The 21490-nt window shown below is 37.8% G+C and overlaps 1 protein-coding gene across 5 annotated transcripts in view; it reads left to right on the top strand.

Moving 5' to 3' along the window:
* Positions 1–21490, top strand: part of CFAP70 (cilia and flagella associated protein 70) — a 104903-nt gene that overhangs the window by 78204 nt on the left and 5209 nt on the right. For all 5 annotated transcript variants that reach the window (XM_053923212.1, XM_053923213.1, XM_053923211.1 and 2 more), the window contains 3 exons: positions 238–399; positions 3429–3518; positions 10472–10573. In XM_053923212.1, the coding sequence (XP_053779187.1) occupies positions 238–399; positions 3429–3518; positions 10472–10573 (354 nt within the window). The remainder of the gene's footprint in view (positions 1–237; positions 400–3428; positions 3519–10471; positions 10574–21490) is intronic.

The following is a 21490-nucleotide window of genomic DNA, read 5'->3' as shown; positions in this document are numbered from 1 at the left end:
CTGTTTTTCTCACTGTGAACACCATCATTGTTATGCTGCAATGTTTTTCTTAATACTTTCCCCAAAGACAAAAATGCAAGAATGCAAGAAAGAAATGAGAGGACAGACCTCTTTTTAATTGAGTGCTATTAGAAAAAGAAAGCATACTTAATTTAAGCTTCAATGTTAAACAGAGTTCATTAATATACTTTAAAATATCACCTCATCCCACGTACTACTTGTTCTTCACTTTTTCAGAACCCTAATGTCTGGAGTTTGAAGGGCCACCTGTATTTTCTGAGTGAAAATCATGCTGAGGCCAAGGCCTGCTATGAGAGAACTGTTAGTTTTGTAGTGGATGCTTCTGAGATGCACTTCGTCTTCCTGCGACTGGGGCACATCTATCTGGAAGAGAAAGAGGTGAGGGATGGAGGATGGGGAGCAACTGTGTCACTCAGGTCATGGTCTGGGACCTGACTCTAGTCAGGTATTAACATCCATGCTGACTAAAACCAGTAATATGATAATGGCACTTTTATATCGAAAGAAAACGTGACTTGTCTGACATCAGGTAACCAGTAATTAATAGAAATAGGATTTAAATACAGACAGCATCATACTAGTCTGTGGTTTTAAACATTATTATACTAAAAAGTTATTAAGAATTCAATGAATTTTATTTTAACTATAATTTTAGCTAATTTTCTTTATTAGCAGTAGTAGAGATAGATGTTCTTAGCTCGCCCTAACTCATGGAAAGCGTCATGGGTTTCAAAATAAATGCTCCAAACTTTTTCCTAAACACAAAGGATTATATTTAATTCGGCTGAGGCTAACCCCATTTCACAGGGCACTCTGACCTGCATCTTTAGCAATTCCTCTCCATGTTTTAGGAAATGCCCCAAAGCCTTCTAAAGGAAACTTTCTCCTATGAAAACTTGCAAGTACATGTAAAGTAAGCAGAGCAGAAGAGTGAACCGACATGGACCCATGATCCCACTTCAGCAATTATCAGCATTCTCCCAAAGGCCTTTTGATTCCCTGCTCTTGTTTTGACTTTATTCCATTCCCATCTCCCAGAACACCTAGTTTTCGTTACATTTATAATAAAACAACAGCAACAAGAAGTTACAATGCCTTATAATTTAAGTAGAAGACCTCACATAGGCTTGAAAGAGAAAAATTACAATCAAATAAATAATAAAAACTTTCCAATGTCATTGCAAGCTGCGACTTCACAGAGCTGCTGACTTACGCAGTCACTTGGCTGTTTGCTGTGGCTCCGCTGTAGTTCCATCTCTCACATGGAAGGTACAAGACAAGAAGTGGTCCTTTGAGGCTTACTACTTTTTTTTTAGTTTTTCTAAATGTCTCATGTACTACTGAAAACTTCTAAGATGTTTTACAACAAGTGAGCAGACTGCCAGAATAATGAGTTTCTATCAAGCATATTCCTTAGTTCAGAGATTCTGTATGTCACCCCACCACATGATGTCACTTTTAAGTGACAAGCGGTCATCTGTAAGTCTAGGTGAAATTCAAATGATCACTGTGGTCACCCAGCACTTCCTGTGTAACTACTCTTTGCCCCAACTCTTAAAGAGACTATAAGTGTCTTTGGAACTGCTTTCACATCAAAGTCTGCCTTTTAATTTAGTCTGTCCGTCTCTCTCACAAGTCTTCTTGCAACAGCTCCCTGAAAATAGACGTAAACTACAATTCAAGTCCAGAACAGCCAACACAACATTAAAAGAAGAACAGAAGTGGAAGACTGACCCCCTACCCAACTACAAGACTCAGTATAGACTACAACAGTAATCAGGACAGTGTGATATTGGTGAAATAATAGGCACATATATCAACGGAACAGAATAGAGAGCCCAGGAATTGACCCACATAAATACAGGCAACTGATCTTTGACAAAGGAGCAAAGGCAATACAGTGGAGCAAAAAAAAAAAATCTTTTCAACAAAACAAATTGTGGTGGAACGACTGGGCATCCATATGCAAAGACATGAATCTAGACACAGACCTTATGCCTTTAAAAATTGACTCAAAATGGATCACAGCATTAAATGTAAAATGCAAAATTATAAAACTCCTAGAAGATAATATAGAAGAAAACCTATATGATGTTGGGAATGGTGCTGCTTTTTAGGTACAACAACAAAGGCATGATCCATGAGAGAATTGGTAAGTTAGTCATAATTGAAATGAAAAGCTTATGTTCTACAAAAGGCAATGTGAAGAGAATAAGAAAACAAACCACAAACTTGGAGAAAATATTTGCAAAAGACATATCTGATAAAGGACTTATATAAAATATAAAAAGAACTCTTGAAACTCAACAATAAGGAAACAGTCTGATTTAAAAATGGGTCAAAGACCTTAACTGATAGCTCACCAAAGAAGATATGTAGATGGCAAATAAGCATATGAAAATATTCTCCACATCATACGTCATCGTGGAAATACAAATTAAAACAATATCGAGATACCACAACACATCAAAATCTGGCCAAAATCTAGAACACTGACAACATCGAATGCTGACAAGGATGTGGAGCAACAGGAACTCTTATTTATTGCTGGTGGGAATGCAAAATGGTACAGCCACTTTAGATGACAGTTTGGCGATATCTTACAAAACTAAAATTATTTTTCACATTCCATGCAGTGATTGTGCTCCTTAACATTTACTGAAAGGAGCTGAGAACTTATATCCACACAAAAACTCCACACAGATTTATGGTGGCTTGATTCATACTGGCCAAAACTCGGAAGCAACTGAAGATGTCCTTCAGTAGGTGAATGGATAAAGTGTTTGTGGTACATCCAGGTAATGGAATATTACTCAGGGCTAAAAGGCAATAAGCTATCAAGCCAAGAAAAAATACAAAGGAACCTTAAATGCACACTACTGAGTGAAAGAAGTCAACCTGAGAGGTCTACATACTGCATGATTCTAACTGTATAACTCTGAAAAAGGCAAAAGTACGAAGACAGAAAAGAGAGCAGCGGTTTCCCGGGGTGGGTGAAGGGGAGTGATGAACAGGTGGAACACAGAGAATTTGGGGGGCAGGAAAAATACTCTGGTGAAGGATACCTGTCATTGCACATTTGTTCAAAGCCATAGACTATGGACTTTGGTGGTGAGGAAGTGTCGGTGCAGATTTATCAGTTATAACTGTGCCTCTGTGGTGGGGGAGGCTATGCATGTGTGGGGGCAAGAGGTATGTGGGAAATCTCTGAACTTTACTCTCAATTTTTCTGTAAACCTAACTCCCCCGCCCCCCAAAAATTAAGGTTTAAGAAAAGCATATAACGCAAGGACTCAACTTCGATTGGTCTGGAGTGCAACTGCAGAGGCACCATGGTTATCTTAGTAATGCGGTGTTTGAAGCCTCCAAAAGAACAGTAGCTTAGTGGGTTTTTTTCTTTCCTACAGTATGAAAAAGCAAAGAAAACCTACCTGCAAGCCTGTAAGAGATCACCTTCATGCCTTACTTGGCTGGGGCTGGGAATTGCCTGTTATCGGGTAAGAGGATAAGGGCTTGAGTCTAGCCTGTGCATGTAGCTGACCTTGATCCCTTGGCCTTTTAAGCACCCTGGCAGTTTGGGATGACAGTGAAATAGCAATCAGGGCCGTTTTCTCTTATGAAAAGTCATTCTTCCAAGTTGTTTAGTAAACTGAAGTTTAATCTGAAGTAGAAAAATGAAACATTCTTTACAAATCCTGCAAAAACCTGAACCAGCAAGATACGTAATAAAAAATTTCAGGTTATTTGATACAGAAGCTCATAAGTTTTATAATGCTATCTGTAAGGGGAAAAAGTGATATGGGATATGAAAATCCCCTCAATTAAATTAAAGAAATTGATTGATATCTACTAAGCTTTACGGTCTCTTCATATTCAGGAGGAGCTGCTACAGCTTCTGGTAGACCTTTGGCTCTACCATCCCTAAAAATTCTCCAGTTACCCTTCCTTTCCTCTAATCTTTGAAAGAGGCATGCATCCAGCTCTTCTCGTCTAATTTTTTCACATGTACTCTTGATTCTATCCCTCTCCTTTTCTTCTAATACCTTACACTCTTAATTTTTTCTTTCTCCGTAATTTAAAATTTTAAACTGTCCTTCTCAGTCAGCTCTTTGCCCACACTTTTCCCTTCTTATTAAACAGCAGTGATGATGACAGCCTTCCTGGTTGTCAGTCTTTGAACCAGAAGTGTTGTCTACATTTCTTGTCTCCTTTTCCTTACTGCTGTTTTCAAACCGTAAAGAAAATATGTGTTCATGATAGAAAATGTGTAAGATACAAAATATGAAGGGAACACAAAAATATCCATAATCCCTCCACCACTCAGTGATGACCACTGTTAACATCTGAGTGCATTGTTCTCCAGTCTCTCTTCATACATATATGAAAGCAATTGTAAATGTATATTTACTGCTTAAATAAGGTGATCATGTAATTTATCACATAAACCAAGACACTTCTGAGAATGAAAGAGTGCTATTAATAATTACAATGGGACCAGATACTGTTCCAGGCCAGTCAGGGCATGTGATCACTTATACATAAGCCATGTGCCCTCTTCTCCACCTTCCTGGAAAGGAAATAGCATTTGTAGCAGTTAGGAACCTGGCAATACTGTTGAAATCACAAGAAACTATTTAGATAAGTCATGAATCTCTTTGTTTTGAATAGTGTAAGAAATAGTTTCATTGAGCTAGAAACTAAAAAAAGAAAAGAAAAAAAATCTTGAGTTAAACCCTACCATTAAGATGTTCAGATAATCTCTGGCCCCCATCAATATTTTAGTTAAACTATACTGATGTGTGGATATACCATAATTTGTTTTACTAATCACTTATGATTAGACATGTTGTTAGTTTCTACAATTATACTATTTATTAATAAATAAAGCTGAAATAAACATTCTTAGACATAATTTCTCTGGTTAACTTTCATTATTTCCTTAGGATACATTCTAAAAGAATGTAGAAAAGTGTTAAAATATTTAAATTATAGTGTCAACTTGCCCTCTAGAGAGGGTGTATACTGATTTATAATTCTCTAGAAGGTATGAGTCATTTTACTGTTACTTCACCAATAATGGACATTATCATTTGCCAATTTGATAGGTATCTTTTAAAATATTTTTATCTGCATTTGATAGGTATCTTTTTTAAAGTATTTTTTTTACTTTTCAATGACAGTTAACATACATTATATATTAATTTCAGGTGTACAACATAGTGATTAGACATTTACATAATTTATAAAGAGATTACCCCAATAAAACTAGTACCCAACTAACACCATACATAGTTATTACAGTATTATTGACTTTGTTCCCTACGCTGTACTTTTTATCTCCATGACTATTTTGTAATTACCAATTTGTGCTTCTAAAATCCCTTTCCCCTTTTCATCCAACCCCCAACCCCTTCCATCTGGCAACCATAAAAACGTTCTCTGTATCTATGACTTTGTTTCTGTTTTGTTTATTCATTTATTTTGTTTTTTAGATTACACATAAGAGTGAAATCATATGGTATCTGTCTTTCTGTGTCTGGCTTATTTCACTTAGCATAATACCTTCTAGATCCATTCATGTTATCCCAGATGGCAAGATTTCATTCTTTTTTATGGCTGAGTAATATTTCACTGTATATATGAACCACTTCTTTTTTTATCCATTCATCTGTTGATGGACACTTAGCTTGCTTTCACACCTGGCTATTGTAAATAATGCCTCAAAGAACATATGTTCTTATTTACAATTTGTTCTTTCAAATTAGTTTTTTGGGTTTCTTTGAATAAATACCCAGAAGTAGGATTGCTGGGTTCTTCTTTGTCTCTTGTTATAGCTTTTGTTTTAAAGTTTATTTTGTCTGGTATAAATATTGCTACTCCAGCTTTTCTTTTTTTTTTGTTTGTTTTCATTTTAATAAAATAACTTTTTCCGTCCTTTCTTTTGGCCTCTGTGTATCTTTCAAGCTGAAGTAAGTCTCTTGTAGACATCGTATATGAGGGTCGTATTTTCTTATCCATTCAGTCACCATGTCTTTTGACTGGCGCATTTAATCCATTTATATTTAAAGTTGATAGATATGTAGTTATTGTTGATAGATATATAGTTATTGTTGATAGACATGTAGTTATTGTCATTTGTGATTCATATTTTTAAACTTTGTTTTTCTTCTTAAAGAAGTCCCTTTAATATTTCATATAATATTGGTTGGGTGGTGATGAACTCCTTTAGCTTTTTCTTGTCTGAGAAGCTCTTTATCTGTCCTTCCATTTTAAATGATTGCTTTTGCTCTTTTCATGACTTTGAATATTTCATGCCAATCCCTTCTGGCCTGCAAAGTTCCTGTTGAAAACTCAGCTGACAGCCTTATGGGAGCTCCCTTGTAGGTAACTGACTGCTTTTCACTTCCTGTTTTTAAGAGTCTCTCTTTATCTTTCACCATTGATACTTTAATTATGATGTGTCTTGGTGTGGTCCTTTTTGCATCCATCTTGTTTGGGACTCTCTGCTTCGTGGACTTGCATGCCTATTTCCTTATCTAGGCAGGGGCATTTTCCATCACTATTTCTTAAAATAGGTTAACTCCTTCATCTCTCTCTTCTCTTTCTGGTACTCCTATGATGCAAATGTTGGTATGCTTGATGTTGTCCCAGAAACCACTTAAACCAGCATTTTTTTTCTTCTTAAAAAATTTTATTACATTTATTGGGGTAACATTGGTTAATAAAGTTACATAGGTTTCAAGTGTACAATTCTATAATACATTATCAGTATATTGTGGTATGTTCACTACTCAAAGTTAAGTCTTCTGTTACCATTTATCCCCTCTTTACCCTCTTCTACCTACCCTGACCCCCCTTTCCCTCTGGTAATCACCATACAGTTGTCTGTGTCTATAAGGTTTTTTTTTTCTTAATCCCTTCACCCATTTCACCCCTCCCCTCTGACAGCTGTCAGTCTGTTCTCTGTATCTGTGAGTCTGTTTCTATTTTGTTTATTTTGTTCATTAGATTCTAACCCTATTTTTTTTATTCTTTTTTTCTTTTTGTTGTTTTGATTGGGTATTTTCTAGTACTTTATCGTCCAAATTGGTAATTCTGTCCTCTGCTTCATCTACTCTACTATTGATTCCCTCTGATGTAGTTTTCATTTTAGTTATTGTAGTCTTCATTTCTGACTAGTTCTTCTTTATGGTTTCTATCTCCATTTCTATGTTTCCTATCTCTTTGTTGAAGTTCTCAATGGTATCACTGAACATCCTTATAACCAGTGTTTTGAATGCTGCATCTGGTAGATTAATTGTCCTCATTTTGTCTGCCTCATTGTTTGTTTCTATGTAGTAGATGCTACATTTCTTGGTCTTGGTAAAGTGGTCTTATGTAGTTGGGACCCAGTGGTGCAGTCTTCCTGGTTACCTGAGCCAGGTGCTCCAGGTGTGTCCCTTGTGGGGGTTGTGTGTGCCCTGTTATTGTAGTTGAGCCTTAACTGTTGTTGGCACATCAATAGGAGGATTGGCCCTCAGGCTGATTGGTTTGAGGACTGGCTATGACTATAGTGGAGGAACTGTTGTGCAGGGGCTGACCCTGTAGAGCAGGACTTGATTTAGTGGGGCTTTTGTGCCTGCTAAGTCTGCCTTTTGGGTATGTCATTTGTGGATGTGGTTGGGTAGTGCTCTGTGGTGGTCTGAAGCTAGCCCCCAGGTGTGTTGGTTCTGGGGCCTTTTGGGAAGGGCTTTGGTGCAGGTCAAGTTTAGCTGCTGCCTTTGCCCTTCCCAGGGCCTCTTGGTATAAGCAGCAAATTGATCTATAGATGGTTGCCTCTTGTGCTGGGCTTGGAGGTGTCTTGGGAGATGCTAAGCTGTGATCTGAGGCTGGCTGCCAAGGCCAGATGATGCTTATTTGGGGTTTGCAAATGTTTGGGAGATTTTAGGAATGTCTACAGCATGAGCCAAGGCAGGCCATTTGTATGGAGAAGCCCCTGAAGAATGCTTGATTGAGCTGAAAATTGGGTTGGGTGGAGGTCTTAGGGAATCACCAGGGTGGTATGAAGGATTTTAGCTAGGGTGTTGGAGATTCAGATATGGCGTCCACCTGTGCATGCTGGCAGGGTGGGGGGAGGGCTCAACAAAGGAACAATGGCCTCTGGCAGCACTTCTGTATGGGAGAAAGCTGCCTCTCCAGCACTTGCTCTGAAGCCAGACAGTCCCTCCTCATATGTTCCTGGTGCCTTTAAAGGTACTGCCCTAGTGCTGGAGCTCAGAGGTATTGAGTCTAAGTTCATGAATGGGCCCTTTAAGAGGAATATCTGGGACTCCAGAAGCCCTCAGTCTCACTCAGCCACAATCACTGCTAGTTTTCACAGCCAGAAGTTATGGGGACTTTTCTTGCCTTCACTGGAACCTTGGGCTGGGAGCTTGACATGGGGTTGGACCTTTTGATCCTCAGGGGAGACTTCTGCAGCCAAGGTATCCCTTCCCAATTTTAACTACCACACATGGGTGTGGACCAGCTTGGTCTGCAGCTCTGCCCCTCCTACCAGTCTTGATGTGGCTTCTTCTGTATAGCCTTAGTTTTAGGACTTCTGTTCAGCTAGACTTCTGGTGATTCTCAGTGATGGTTGTTCTGTAGTTCAGTTGTAATTTTGATGCAGTTGTGGGAGGAGGTGTGTACAGCATCACTTACTCTGTGATCATGACTGGAAGGTCAATAGGTATCTTAATTTGTACTTTATCACCAAAGAGGTTGAAATCATGTGATACACATATTTGTTTACTTGTGAATTACCTGTTCATTTCCCAGTTTCCATTTACCCTTCACTTCACTGCAATCAGGTGTATACCCCTTACCACTTTGCTGAAACTTACCTGACAGAGGTCCCCTATGACTTACTAATTGCCAAATGCAATACACAGTGAGATGAAGTCTCTGTGGCACTTACCCCTGTTGACTACTTCCTGTTGAAGCCTTCTCTTCCCTTGACTTTCACAAAACTGCATTCACAGTGTTTCAGTTCTATGTTTTCCTCTCTGATGTCTCATGCTCAGCCTTTTTCACTGGCTCCTAGTCTTTTACCCATGATAATTGTTGGATCTACTCCAGTGATCTTAACTACCACTTGTGCCCTAATGAATCCTAAAGCTCCAATTCATAACATTTTTCAAGTTCTGGCCCTTATATCTAACAGTGTAATGGACAGTTCCATTGATGTTTTCCTAGACACCTCATAAAATGTATATATCCAAAATATAGTCTAACTTATCTCTGAAAGATTCTCATATTCCTTAAACCTATACCTTCTCCTGTATTCCCTGTGTTGGTGAATAGGACTATAATAAACCCAGTCAACCATGCCAGGAACCAAAAAGCTAACCTAGTCTACTTCTCCTATTACTTTTAATCTAGTCATCAAATATCCTATTGATTTGGTCTCTTAAACATCTCTTAAGTCTATTGTCTCCTCTTCATAACTATTTTTACTCGTCTAATTCAAGCCCTTTTCTTTTCTTTTTTAACATATCTGTCAGTGAACTCTTTGAGGGCAAGACTTTTGTTTTCTCTTTTTCTCCCCAGTATCTATCATATTGCCTGACAGAGAATCCTTAGCACGTATATGCTGATTGCATAATGAATCAGTATTTCAGAGACATTTAAAGTGTAAGTCAAGTTATGGGCTTTGCTGAAAGGTCATTCGTCATATTGTCTTGAGCCTAGAAACCCATTATTTTCTAAAATAGAAAAAATAAAGAGCTACGTTATTGGGGAAAGGCGTGCCTTATTTTTTTCTTAGGTTGCCTTTTGGGAGATTTTATAAGGTAAACTCACAGTTTGAGGAAGCAACAATGATATCCATGTAACCAGAGCCCAGGAAGCACCCTAGAGTCGCTGCATATTGTATTGATTGCTCAAGATTGTGTTGTTAATAACTAATTTTAGGGGAAAGGAAGCTTTCTGAATGACAGTATTTTGACAAGATAATAGGGCTTTTACCTTAAGACAAGGATGCAGAATTTAAAGGAAAGAATTACAGATGTACCTGATAGCCCACTGCATGTGGGGAAATCACTGAATGAGGCACACACAACAATATGTACTTCCGGTTTCACAACCCTGGGACTGAAGCTCCATGGTTTATGGATGACCTGCTGGGACTGCTATAAAGGAAAGAAGGAAGAGAGGGGTATACATTACGAGCCTAAAAGGCAGAGCTCCAGATTCCCTTACATGGCTTTTTAAGCAGAACAGTTTTACTTTTATCTAGTTTATACATTGGGCCACCACATAGGATTTTGTTTGAAGAAAGAGTTCTGTTGATTAAAAAACAAAACATTGAAAGCTGTTGGCATAGGTCACGAACACCAATGTTCTTTGGACGTAGTATTTTCAGCTAAGTTGACTCCAGCTGGCTTAAGTGAAAACTGCATTGACTTAACTCACATGTCTTCTTTCTGTCAAGCTGGAGGAGATCACGGAGGCAGAGGATGCTCTCTCTGAAGCCAATGCATTGAACAACTACAATGCTGAAGTGTGGGCATACCTGGCTCTGGTCAGCCTGAAAGTGAGTGTTTACTATCCTTACACAATGCCTTCTTAGGGCAAAGAGACGCAGAACTAAGTAAAGCAAGAGTCAGTGGGATGGCCATTAATGCACAATAGTTGAGATTTGATCAGATTCAGATTTGTTCATTATATAAATGAAGGAGGGCCAAGTATGGGAAGCCTCTTCTTGAAATGTGCTTAAAACTCATATACTCAAGTATGTTTTTCCTGAAAAGGAGATTCTAAAAATAGAAGTGAGCCATTTGTGCTTGGTGGTCGTGGGTGAGCAGGAGTGGGGTGGGCCAGGGCTGATTCCTAGCCAAGGGCTGTGGGTGGGTTAGGCTCCCTGCAGTACTTTTGAGCTACTCCCCTGTGGGGATAAGAGTCTGGCCTAGGGCTGGGGTTAGGAACGCCGAGTGGGCAGCTGTGCGAGGGCAGTGACTGACAGTGCAGTGGGCGGCAGATTAGTCTTGGGGGCAGTAAGCTGTTCTCTTGTACCCCTGGGCACCTCTCCCACCTGCCTGCGCTCTCATGTTTAGGATCTCAAACCTGGGACTATGGTAAGCATCCCTTGTATGATCATTCCAATTACGCTCTGGATCTACAAAAACTCCTGGAGCCAAACCTATACCCTTTGATTTCCCCCTTTGTGTTTTATGTATGGCTTAGAAAATCTATAAGAATCCAATAATAAAAATAAAGGCAAAGTAGGCTATAAGGGTATAGATATATATGGATTAACAGCAAAAAGACCAACACATACCTCTGATATACTAAAACAATTTGCTCAAAAGATCCTATTGTTGTTATACTTTTTAAAGGAGATTTAAAAAATAAATTTAAAAGATTTTATTTATTTCTATAGACCAGAAGGGAGGGAGAAAGAGAGGGAGAGAAACATCAATGTGTGGTTGCCTCTCATGTGCCCCCTACTGGGGACCTGGCCCACAACCCGGGCATGTGCCCTGACTGGGAATTGAACCGGCAACCCTTTGGTTCATAGGCCCACACTCAGTCCACTGAGCTACACCAGCCAGGGCCAGATCCTAGTTTTTAAAATGAACCTGCTACTATGAAACATCTTTATAATTGTCTCTGACTTTTTAAAATCTCAGACCAGAATTTGGGGTAGATATTTAGCTATCTACCTTATAGCTCTTTACCTGATACTAGTCAGGAAATACATGGCATTTTTATTTAAAATGTACTTAGTTACATTTAGCAACCTCATTTCTGAGTTCCTTTCTCATTAATACAGTTTTCATTTCAAAAAATAAAAAAAAATTTAAATGGAAGTGATATTGTATCAGAATGTAAACAAAGTCAAAGGCCAGTGAAGGAGATGTTCTACTAGTGTTTCTGAATCATCCTTCCTGTTGAATTGCTGGCTGAGGGTGCTTATCCTGGACATAGATGGGAAATTAGGTGAGGGTATTGTGGGAGTCTGTGATTGCTGCTTTACCTATAGAAAATAACTCTCCCAAAATTAAATAACTTGCAGAAAATCTATAACTTAAATAACTTGCCTAAAGTCTAATTGGGAATAATGTCTATTGTGATTATAAGAGAAATGAACAAAATAAAAATTACTGGGTTTTCTCTTCCTGAATATCAGTATGAGAAATACCTGCATTCTTTCCCCAGCTCTATTACAACCAGCTGTGGGATCCTGGGCAAGTCACTTAAACTTGCTGGGCCTCAGTTTCTTCATCTTTTAACTAAAAGTGTCCAAATGAAAGATTTTAATACAGTTCTCACAGAAATTGATAGATTTGAATAAAACAGTTTACAAGGTTGAGCTCAAACAACAACATAGAACTATGCACTTAATTAGAGAATTCATATTCTTTTCTAGCATAAATGAATTATTCATATGCTAGACCACAAAAACAGATTCAACACATACATGTAGATCACACTGTGGTAAAATTATAAATCAGCAACTACAAGATAGGCCGAAAGACTCATACATTTGTAAACTTAAAAACATGCTTGTGATTAATTCATGAGTCAAAGAGTAAATCATGATAATTTCTTGTGGTAGGTAGAATTCTCAAGATGACCTCTTAGGATTATTTCATCAAGTACTAGTAATATAGGTACTGCTTTGAAGGGAAGTCAGATTCAAAGCATGAGAAAGATTCAACACACAACTGCTGGCTTAAAGAGGGAGAGGGACCACGTATTGAGGAAAGTGGGTGGCCTCCAGAAAGCACTCTGTGCTCACAGCAAGCAAGGAAATAGGGAACCTCTACCCTGTAAGTACAAGAAACTGAATTCTGCCAACAACCTCAATAAGCTTGGAGGTAGATCCCTGTTAAGAATCTAGACCCACTGACACCCTGATTTTGGCCTTTTTAGGCCCTAATCAGAGAACCAGCTGAGACATGCCAGACTTCTGACCAGTGGAAATTGTGAGATGATAAGTGGGCATTGTTTTAAGCCATTAAGTTTGTGGTAATTTGTTACACAGTAACGAAGAACTAATATAGGACTTGTAGTAGATTTTTATAATAATGGCCCCCATTTAATTGTGCTTTCATACACAGAAGCTCCAAGCCAGGGAGCTGCTTAAGTGTTCGTGATATTCTGAAAAATCCACCTGAAGGACCAGTAGTGAGGTCATGCCATTTATTACATCACAGGGGAGTGCACCAATAGTGGTAGATCGGTGCAAAAGTGACCGTGCCCTGCCTCCAGCCTTGGTGCTGCTTACAGGGTTAGATGGGAGCAGTGGCAGTGGGGAGGGAGCCGTGGTAGTATGTGAAAGTGCTACAGGGTTGTGGTAAACACAGGAGCCTTGAGAAACGGGGCCTTGAGAGACTGTTTTCCTCGTTCCTTATGGCTGCTGGCCAGGCAGCCATCTGTTTTCTGAGGTGAAGGGGCCATGTCCTGAGTCACCCCACAACACCCTTTGCAATGTGATGTTGTCACTCCTCCCATCAAGAGGTAGAGTCTCCTCATTTCTACACCCACTGGAATCTGAGCTGCACTTGTGAATTACTTTGATCAGTAGAATATGATTGAAGTGTGTGAGTTCTCAGAAACTAGGCCTTTAAAGGTCCTGCAGCTACTGTTCTTGCTCTCTTAAAACTCTGGGTCCACCATGCTGTAAAGAAGCCCAATTTAGCCTATAGGAAGCTCAACGTCCACCTGAGAGAGAACTGAAGCACCTTTGCCAACAGCCAAACTCGCTTTTTGAGTGAGGTCATCTTGGCCCCTCCAGCCCTAACCAAACTGTCAGATGACTACAGCTGCATGAGTGATCCCAGGAAAAATCAGCAGAAGAATGGTTCAGGTTGCCAATAGAATTGTGAGAAATCATATATTGTGTATTAAACTATTAAGTGTTTGAGGTGACTTGTTACACTTCAGTAAATAATTGAAGTGGGGATGAATAAAAACAAAGCCATTATACCTTGGCTGGTGTGGCTCAGTGGATTGAGTGCTGGCCTGCAAATCAGAGGGTTGCTGGTTCAATTCCCAGTCAGGCTGCATACCTCGGTTGCGGGTCAGCTCCCTAGTAGGGGTCTTGTGCGAAACAACCACACATTGATGTTTCTTTCCTCTTTCTCCCTCCCTTCCCCTCTTTCTAAAAATAAATAAATTAAATATTAAAAAAAGACAAAGCCAATATATATTGGAAATATGGAATACAATTAAAGCAATATAGAGAGGGTAATTTATAGCCTTAAATACATACAGGGTCTGGCAGAAGTAGGGCTTGCTTGAGTGTGGTTGGTAGGGTACGTGAACGTCTCACACGAGGTGGACAGCAATTTGAACATTTCACCTAAAATGTCCTATGGTGTGCTTTAGTGTGATATTGTTATGTTATAGAATTACATGCTTATGATTTTGTAATAAGACATTATAATAAAAAGGGGTGTTATTTATGCCAGACACTATATTTTAGAAAAGAGAACTGAAAAATCAATGGATTAAGCATTTAAGTTAAAAAAATTAGTGAAAAGAAAGCAAGGAAAGTTAAAGAAAGTATAATCAGGAAAATGAGTATACACCTGAAACTAATGTAATGTTGTGCCAAGTATACCTCAATTAATGAAAAATAAATATAAATTTTTAAAAACATAGAAAATAAGTAGTAGAAGTAAATTACATTTAAAACAAGCACATAATAAGGAGGATTAACAAAGTCATAATTTTCCTCTTTTTACTTTTTTATCCTCACCCAAGGACATTCTTATTGATTTTAAAGAGAGGGAAGAGGAGGGAGAGAGAAAAGGAGAGAAACATTGATTCCAGAGAGAGACAAAAACCTGCTTCCCAGGCATATACCCTGACTGGGAATTGAACCAGCGACCTTTGGGTTTATAGGACACTCCAACCAACTGAGCCACACCAGCCAGGGCCTTAAGTTGCTTTTTATTAAAAAGACTGGTAAATAGACAAACCTCTTGTGTAACTGATTAAGAATTTTTTAAAGAGAAGGCAAAAATAATGAATATTAGCAATAAAATAGAGACTGAACTGCAGAAATTATTGGCTAAAATTCAACCCATTCAGGATATATAAAAAACTATTTTTTTAATCTGAAAATATTTCTTCAAAATCTATACTATTACATAAAATGGTGAAAAATTAGAAACATGTTTTTCAAAGTCAGGAACAAGACAAGGTACCTGCCATCATCACTTCTACTCAAAACTATACTGGAAGTTCCACCAAGGACAAAACACACATACATACAAAAGGAACTGGAGGGAAAAGGCTAGAAAAGAACACAAGAAAAATTATGAACAAACTAAAAGATGTAATAAGTTTCAGTACTTAAAGTGTAGACAAAAAATGAGTAATGATGGCTATTAGTGGGGGAAGGGGTTGGGGAATAGGGTGGAAGCAAGACATCTTAATGTGTACCTTATTATGTCCTTTTGATTTTAAATGATGCATGTGTATTATCTATTCAACAAATATTAACAGAGAGGTGGATTTGACAAGGATGTTGGATAAAATGGTAATATAAAAAATAAATATCATGAAAATCAGATGTCATCAGGAACAACCAATTTGAAAATCTAATTTTTTAAAAAACCATTCAAGACCTGTTGGATAAAATTGTTAAACTTTATTGAAGAACATAAAAGAGGATCTAATAGAAAAACCATGTTCATGAACAGGAAGTTTCAATAACATAAAGATGAAAAATTTCCCCAAATATCTAATTTTAATGCAGTTCCAATAAAATAACATAGTTTTTGAGGAACTTTATAAGACATCCATAGATTCACTTTAATGCAAGACTTTCTATACTATACCACCTTTTGTATAAGAAGGAAGGAAAAAAGAAATCATACACAGATTTTCTCATTTGTGTTAAAAAAAAAAAAAAGCACAGGAAAGAAAAATCCAAGATTATCCAGAATGGGTCTTATAGAACATGGGCAGGCAGAAGGTAGAAAGATGGGAGGGAATGAGAGGGTGACACCCTGTACCTTTTTGTACAGATCTGACTTTTGTACTATTTTAATGTTTCATATATTTTTAAAGAAATAAAATGAATAAGAAATTGAAAGAGCACAATCATATCATAAACAAATAAAAACAAATTATTTCTAATGAATAACAACACTGAACATGTTAAGAAAGAGAACTAACTGAAGATACTTTTGAAAAAATTTTTGAAATATATACACTCAGACTAGAGAGAAAAAAACCTTGGTACAAATATTGGAGTCTAGTTAGTAGGCTCTTTTTTGCAGAGCCATGAGTTAGGTCTGAAATTACCAAGTATTCATGATTCACCCAGTAAGTACTTATATTGTGGATAATGGGAACTGGGTTTCTCACTATCAGAGAAGTGAATTACAGATATGGAAATGGGGAAGATAAAATGAATCTGCAGTGGTGGATTAGAATTGGAGATACTAACCAGAGGGGAGGTGGGAGGGAATAATGGGGGAGAAGAGAGGGTTGTCGAGGAACACGTATAAAGGACAAATCAACAAAGCTAAAAGGTGGGTAGGATCAAGTGTGGGAGGTGGGGATGGCTGGGGGGAGGGATTGAGACAACTGTACTTGAACAGCTACAAAAAAAAGAAAAAAAGAATTGGAGATACTGATATGAGGTCATGATTTGAAGATAGATAGGTAATATATATTATATACAATATATGTAGGATATATAGTATATAAAGTGTGTGGGAGCACTATACCTAGAGCTCAGGACTTTGTTTTTAAATTAATTAAAAGGAACCAGGGCATTTGTCCAGTTTAAAAAAATAAAGGAGTCAGTGGCTACTTAAAAAATGGCTAATTTTAGGATGGGGACAGAAACAGTACAAGATGAGTCTGGAATATTTTGTTGAATCAAGTAAAAGTACTAAAAGAAAGATTGAGATGTCAAAAACACACAGGGAAAAAATAAAAGACAAAGGAATTAGCTTAAAGGGGGATTCCATTGGCCATATCTGGGGCAATTGGAGCATTGAAATAAATAATTATTTAAAAAAGTATTCCACTTCCGGCCAAGATGGAGGCATAGGTAGACACACTGCCTACTCACACAACCAAAAGAAGGACAACAACAATTTAAAAACAGAAAACAACCAGAACTGACAGAAAATCAAACTGCATGGAAGTCTGACAACCAAGGAGATAAAGAAGAAACATTCATCCAAACCAGTAGGAGGGGGCTGAGATGGGCAGCTGGGGTGGAGAGAACTTGTGGCAAGGCGGCGGCTGGCGGACCCAGCGAGGTGGCAGAGTGTGGAGGTGGGTGGGCAAGGCTGCAGCTGGTGGACCAGGTGACAGACTACACAACCCAGAGTTCCAGTGTGGGGAAATAAAGCCTCAAACCACTGATTGAAAACACCTGTGGGGGTTGAGGCGGAAGCAGGAGAAACTCCCAGCCTCACAGGAGAGTTCGTTAGAGAGACCCACAGGGTCCTAGAATGTACACAAACCCACCCACTTGGGAAGCAGCACCAGAGAGGCCCAATTTGATTGTGGGTAGCGAAGAGAGTGACTGAAAACCCACAGAGAGTGGAGCAAGCACCATTGCTCCCTATTGGACCCCTACCCCACATACAGCATCACAGAGCAGCATGAGCATTACCCCACCCTGGTGAACACCTAAGGCTCTGCCCCTTTATGTAACAGGTGCACCGAGACAAAAAAAAAAAAAAAAAAAAAAAAAAAAAAAGGCCCAAATGAAAGAACAGATCAAAGCTCCAAAAGAAATACAACTAAGTGATGAAGAGATAGCTAACCTATCAGATGCACAGTTCAAAACACTGGTAATCAGGAAGCTCACAGAACTGATTGAATTTGGTCGCAAATTAGATGAAAAAATGAAGGCTATGCTAAGAGAAACAAAGGAAAATGTACAGGGAACCAATAGTGATGGGAAGGAAACTGGAACTGAAATCAACGGTGTGGACCAGAAAGAAGAAAGAAGTATCCAACCAGAAAAGAGTGAAAAAACAAGAATTCAAAAAAATGAGGAGAGGCTTAGGAACCTCCAGGACATCTTTAAACGTTCCAATATCTGAATTATAGGGGTACCAGAAGAAGAGGAAGAACAAAAAATTGAAAACTTATTTGAACAAATAATGAAGGAGAACTTCCCTACTCTGGCAAAGGAAATAGACTTCCAAGAAGTCCAGGCAGCTCAGAGAGTCCCAAAGAACTCGGACCCAAGGAGGAACACACCAAGGCACATAATTACATTACCCAAGATTAAAGAGAAGCAGAGAATCTTAGAAGCAGCAAGAGAAAAGGACACAGTTACCTACAAAGGAGTTTCCATAAGAATGTCAGCTGATTTCTCAAAAGAGATCTTGCAGGCAAGAAAGGGCTGGAAAGAAGTATTCCAAGTCATGAAAGGCAAGGACCTACATCCAAGATTACTCTATCCAGCAAAGCTATCATTTAAAATGAAAGGGCAGATAAAGTGCTTCTCAGATAAGGTCAAGTTAAAGGAGTTCATCATCACCAAGCCATTATTATATGAAATGTTAAAGGGATTTATCTAAAAAAGAAGATAAAAAATATGAACAGTAAAAATGACAGCAAACTCACAGTTATTAACAACCACACCTAAAACAAAAGCAAAAGCAAACTAAGCCAACAACTAGAACAGGAACAGAATCATAGAAATGGAGATCACATGGAGGGTTATCAACAGGGGAGTGGGAGGAGGAGAGAAGGGGGAGAGGTACAGAGAATAAGTAGCATAGATGATAGGTGGAAAATAGACAGGGGAAGGGTAAGAATAGTGTAGGAAATGTAGAAGCCAAAGAACTTATAAGTATGACCCATGGACACGAACTATGGGGGGGAATGTGGGTGGGAGCGGGTGTGCACAATGGAGTGGAGTGAAGTGGGGGAAATGGGACAACTGTAAGAACATAATAAAATAAAATAAAATAGTAAAATGAAATAAAATAAATTTAAAAAAAGAAAAAGAATTCCAAATGAGAAAGTATGAGCCCACAGTGATATAATTAGACAAATAAATGTAGAAGAGGAAAGCTTACAGTAGAAGGCCAACTATTAAATGTATAAAGAGATGTGGAATCAGAAAATCACAATTTGGAGAACCACCATAATAATAATTAATTTAGGGGATAGTCATCAATGTACACTAAAACTATGAATGAATATGTAAGGAGTAAGAAGATATTTACATAGACTCAAAGTATATCCCCACAAGATATATATGGGGAACAGAGTAATGTTATAGTAGAAAAATCTGGCAGATAATAGTCTAAACAAATGATCAAAGTTGCCATCACCAGTATTGGGATAAATAGCATATGCCTCCTGATAGGATGCACTGAGGAGTACACATCATTTTTGTACTACTCCTACCCAACCTTTGTATTGTGACATGAAGAAAAATCAGACAAATAAAAATTGTAGACTAATTTACAAAATAACTCTCCTCTACTCTTCAGGAATGCCAATAAAGTGAAACGCAAAGGCTCAAAAACTCTTCCAGATTAAAAGAAATTGAAGACATGAATATTGAATGCAAGGCATGACCCTGGGTTTGTTGTTGTTGTTATAGGAAACAGTGGGCTATTAGGGAAAATCTGAGTGAGGTCTCTAGATTGTATCAGCAGTTCTCAGCCTTTTTTATCTCATGGCAAGCATAGACTAATTACTAAAATTCTGCAACACACCCAAAATATATTTTTTTTTGCAGATCTTACAAAAAATAGGTATAATTTTGATTCATTCACACTGCATATCTATTGCTGTATTGGCTGTTGTCATTTTTTAAAATTTGTCAGTCTAATGGAAAAGAGGTCAGTGCCCATGACTAAATAGTCAGGAACTGCATGTTTTAAAAATCCTTGCAGCACGCCAGTGTGCCATAGCATACTGATTGAAAATTGCTGAATTAGATAATAGTATTGTATTGATGCTAACCTCCTGATTTTGATCACTGTACTATCATTATGGAAGAGAATGTCCTTGATTTTAGAAACACATACTGAAGTCTACAATTGCATCAGGTCTACAATTTACTCTCAAGTGATTAAAATAGACACGTGTGTGCATGCACATATACAGAGAGGAGAGAACTATTCTTGTAATTTTTCTTTAATCTGGAATTATGTCAAAAAATTTGAAAGATAATTCCTTAAGATGATGCAAATTAACACCACACTACATACACACCAGAATGGTTTAAATCAAAAAGACCAACAATACCAAATGTTGACAAGGATGTGAAGAAACTGAAACTCTCACACATTGCTGGTAGGGCTACAAACTAGTGCCACCACTTTGGAAAACAGTTTGGCAGATTCTTAAAAAGTTAAACATATCCTTACCATATATTCCAGCAATTTCAATTCTTGGTACTAGTCAAGAAAAGTGAAAACATATGTCTACACAAAGATTTTTCTATTTCGCTGCAGCATTTAATAATAACCAAAGACTGGAAACTTTCCAAGTGTCCATCAGTAAATGGGTAAACAAAATCTGGAATAATTACACAATGGAGTACTGCTCAGCAATAAAAAAGAAAATTTGGTTCATGCAACAATATGGATGAACCTCAAAAACACTGTGCTAAGTGAAAGAAGCAAAGCACAGAAGATTATGTATTATATGGTTCCTTTTTACTTGAAAATTAGGAAAACTATAGAGACAAAAGTAGATCAGTGGTCCCCTAGAGCCAAGAGTGGGAATGGAAATTGACTGCAAACAGACATAAAGAAACTTTTTTGGACTAATAAAAATCTTCTGTTGTTGGATTGTGGTGATGGTTGTATACTGAACCTTAAAATTAGTGAATTTGTGTTATGTAAATTATATCTCAATAAAGTTACTTTCAAAAGACTATATAGCCCCCTCCACATGAGTACCATATGGACTATTTAATAAATAGTAATGGAGTAAGTATCTGTATGAAAAAAATTAGTTCTTTTTCTCATGACACACACATACATAAATTCCAGCTGGTTTCAAGACCTAAATCTTAAAACTCTAGACTGTTTGGAAGAAAATATAGAGAATACCTCCAGGTCCTCGTGGTGCACAGGTTTCTTATGACTACAAAAACACAAAGCAAAAATAAAATATGAATAAATTAACAACTTTAAATTGGAAATTCATGTATAACAAAAGATAGTGAAATAAAGCATAAGGATTTTATTATAAATACTTGCAGCATTTATAACTAAGAAAGTATTAGTATCCAGTTTATATAAGTAGCAACTACAATAAGAAAAAAAGACCCTACAAATAATCTGATTGAAAAATGATCACGGGACCCATCAGTCGATGAGCAGATTAAAAAGCTGTGGCACATTTACACAATGGAATACTACTTGGCCATATGAAAAAGGAAAGAAAGAAAGAAAGAAAAGGAAATCTTACCATTTGTGACAGCATGGATGGACCTGGAGAACATTATGCTAAGTGAAATAAAACCAGTTAGAGAAAGACAAGTACCATA

This window comes from Desmodus rotundus, chromosome 4 (assembly GCF_022682495.2).
Source record: "Desmodus rotundus isolate HL8 chromosome 4, HLdesRot8A.1, whole genome shotgun sequence".
NCBI classification, from domain to species: Eukaryota; Metazoa; Chordata; class Mammalia; order Chiroptera; family Phyllostomidae; genus Desmodus; species Desmodus rotundus.
The sequence above is the reverse complement of the archived record's forward strand: the minus strand, read 5'-3'. Positions and strand labels throughout refer to the sequence as shown.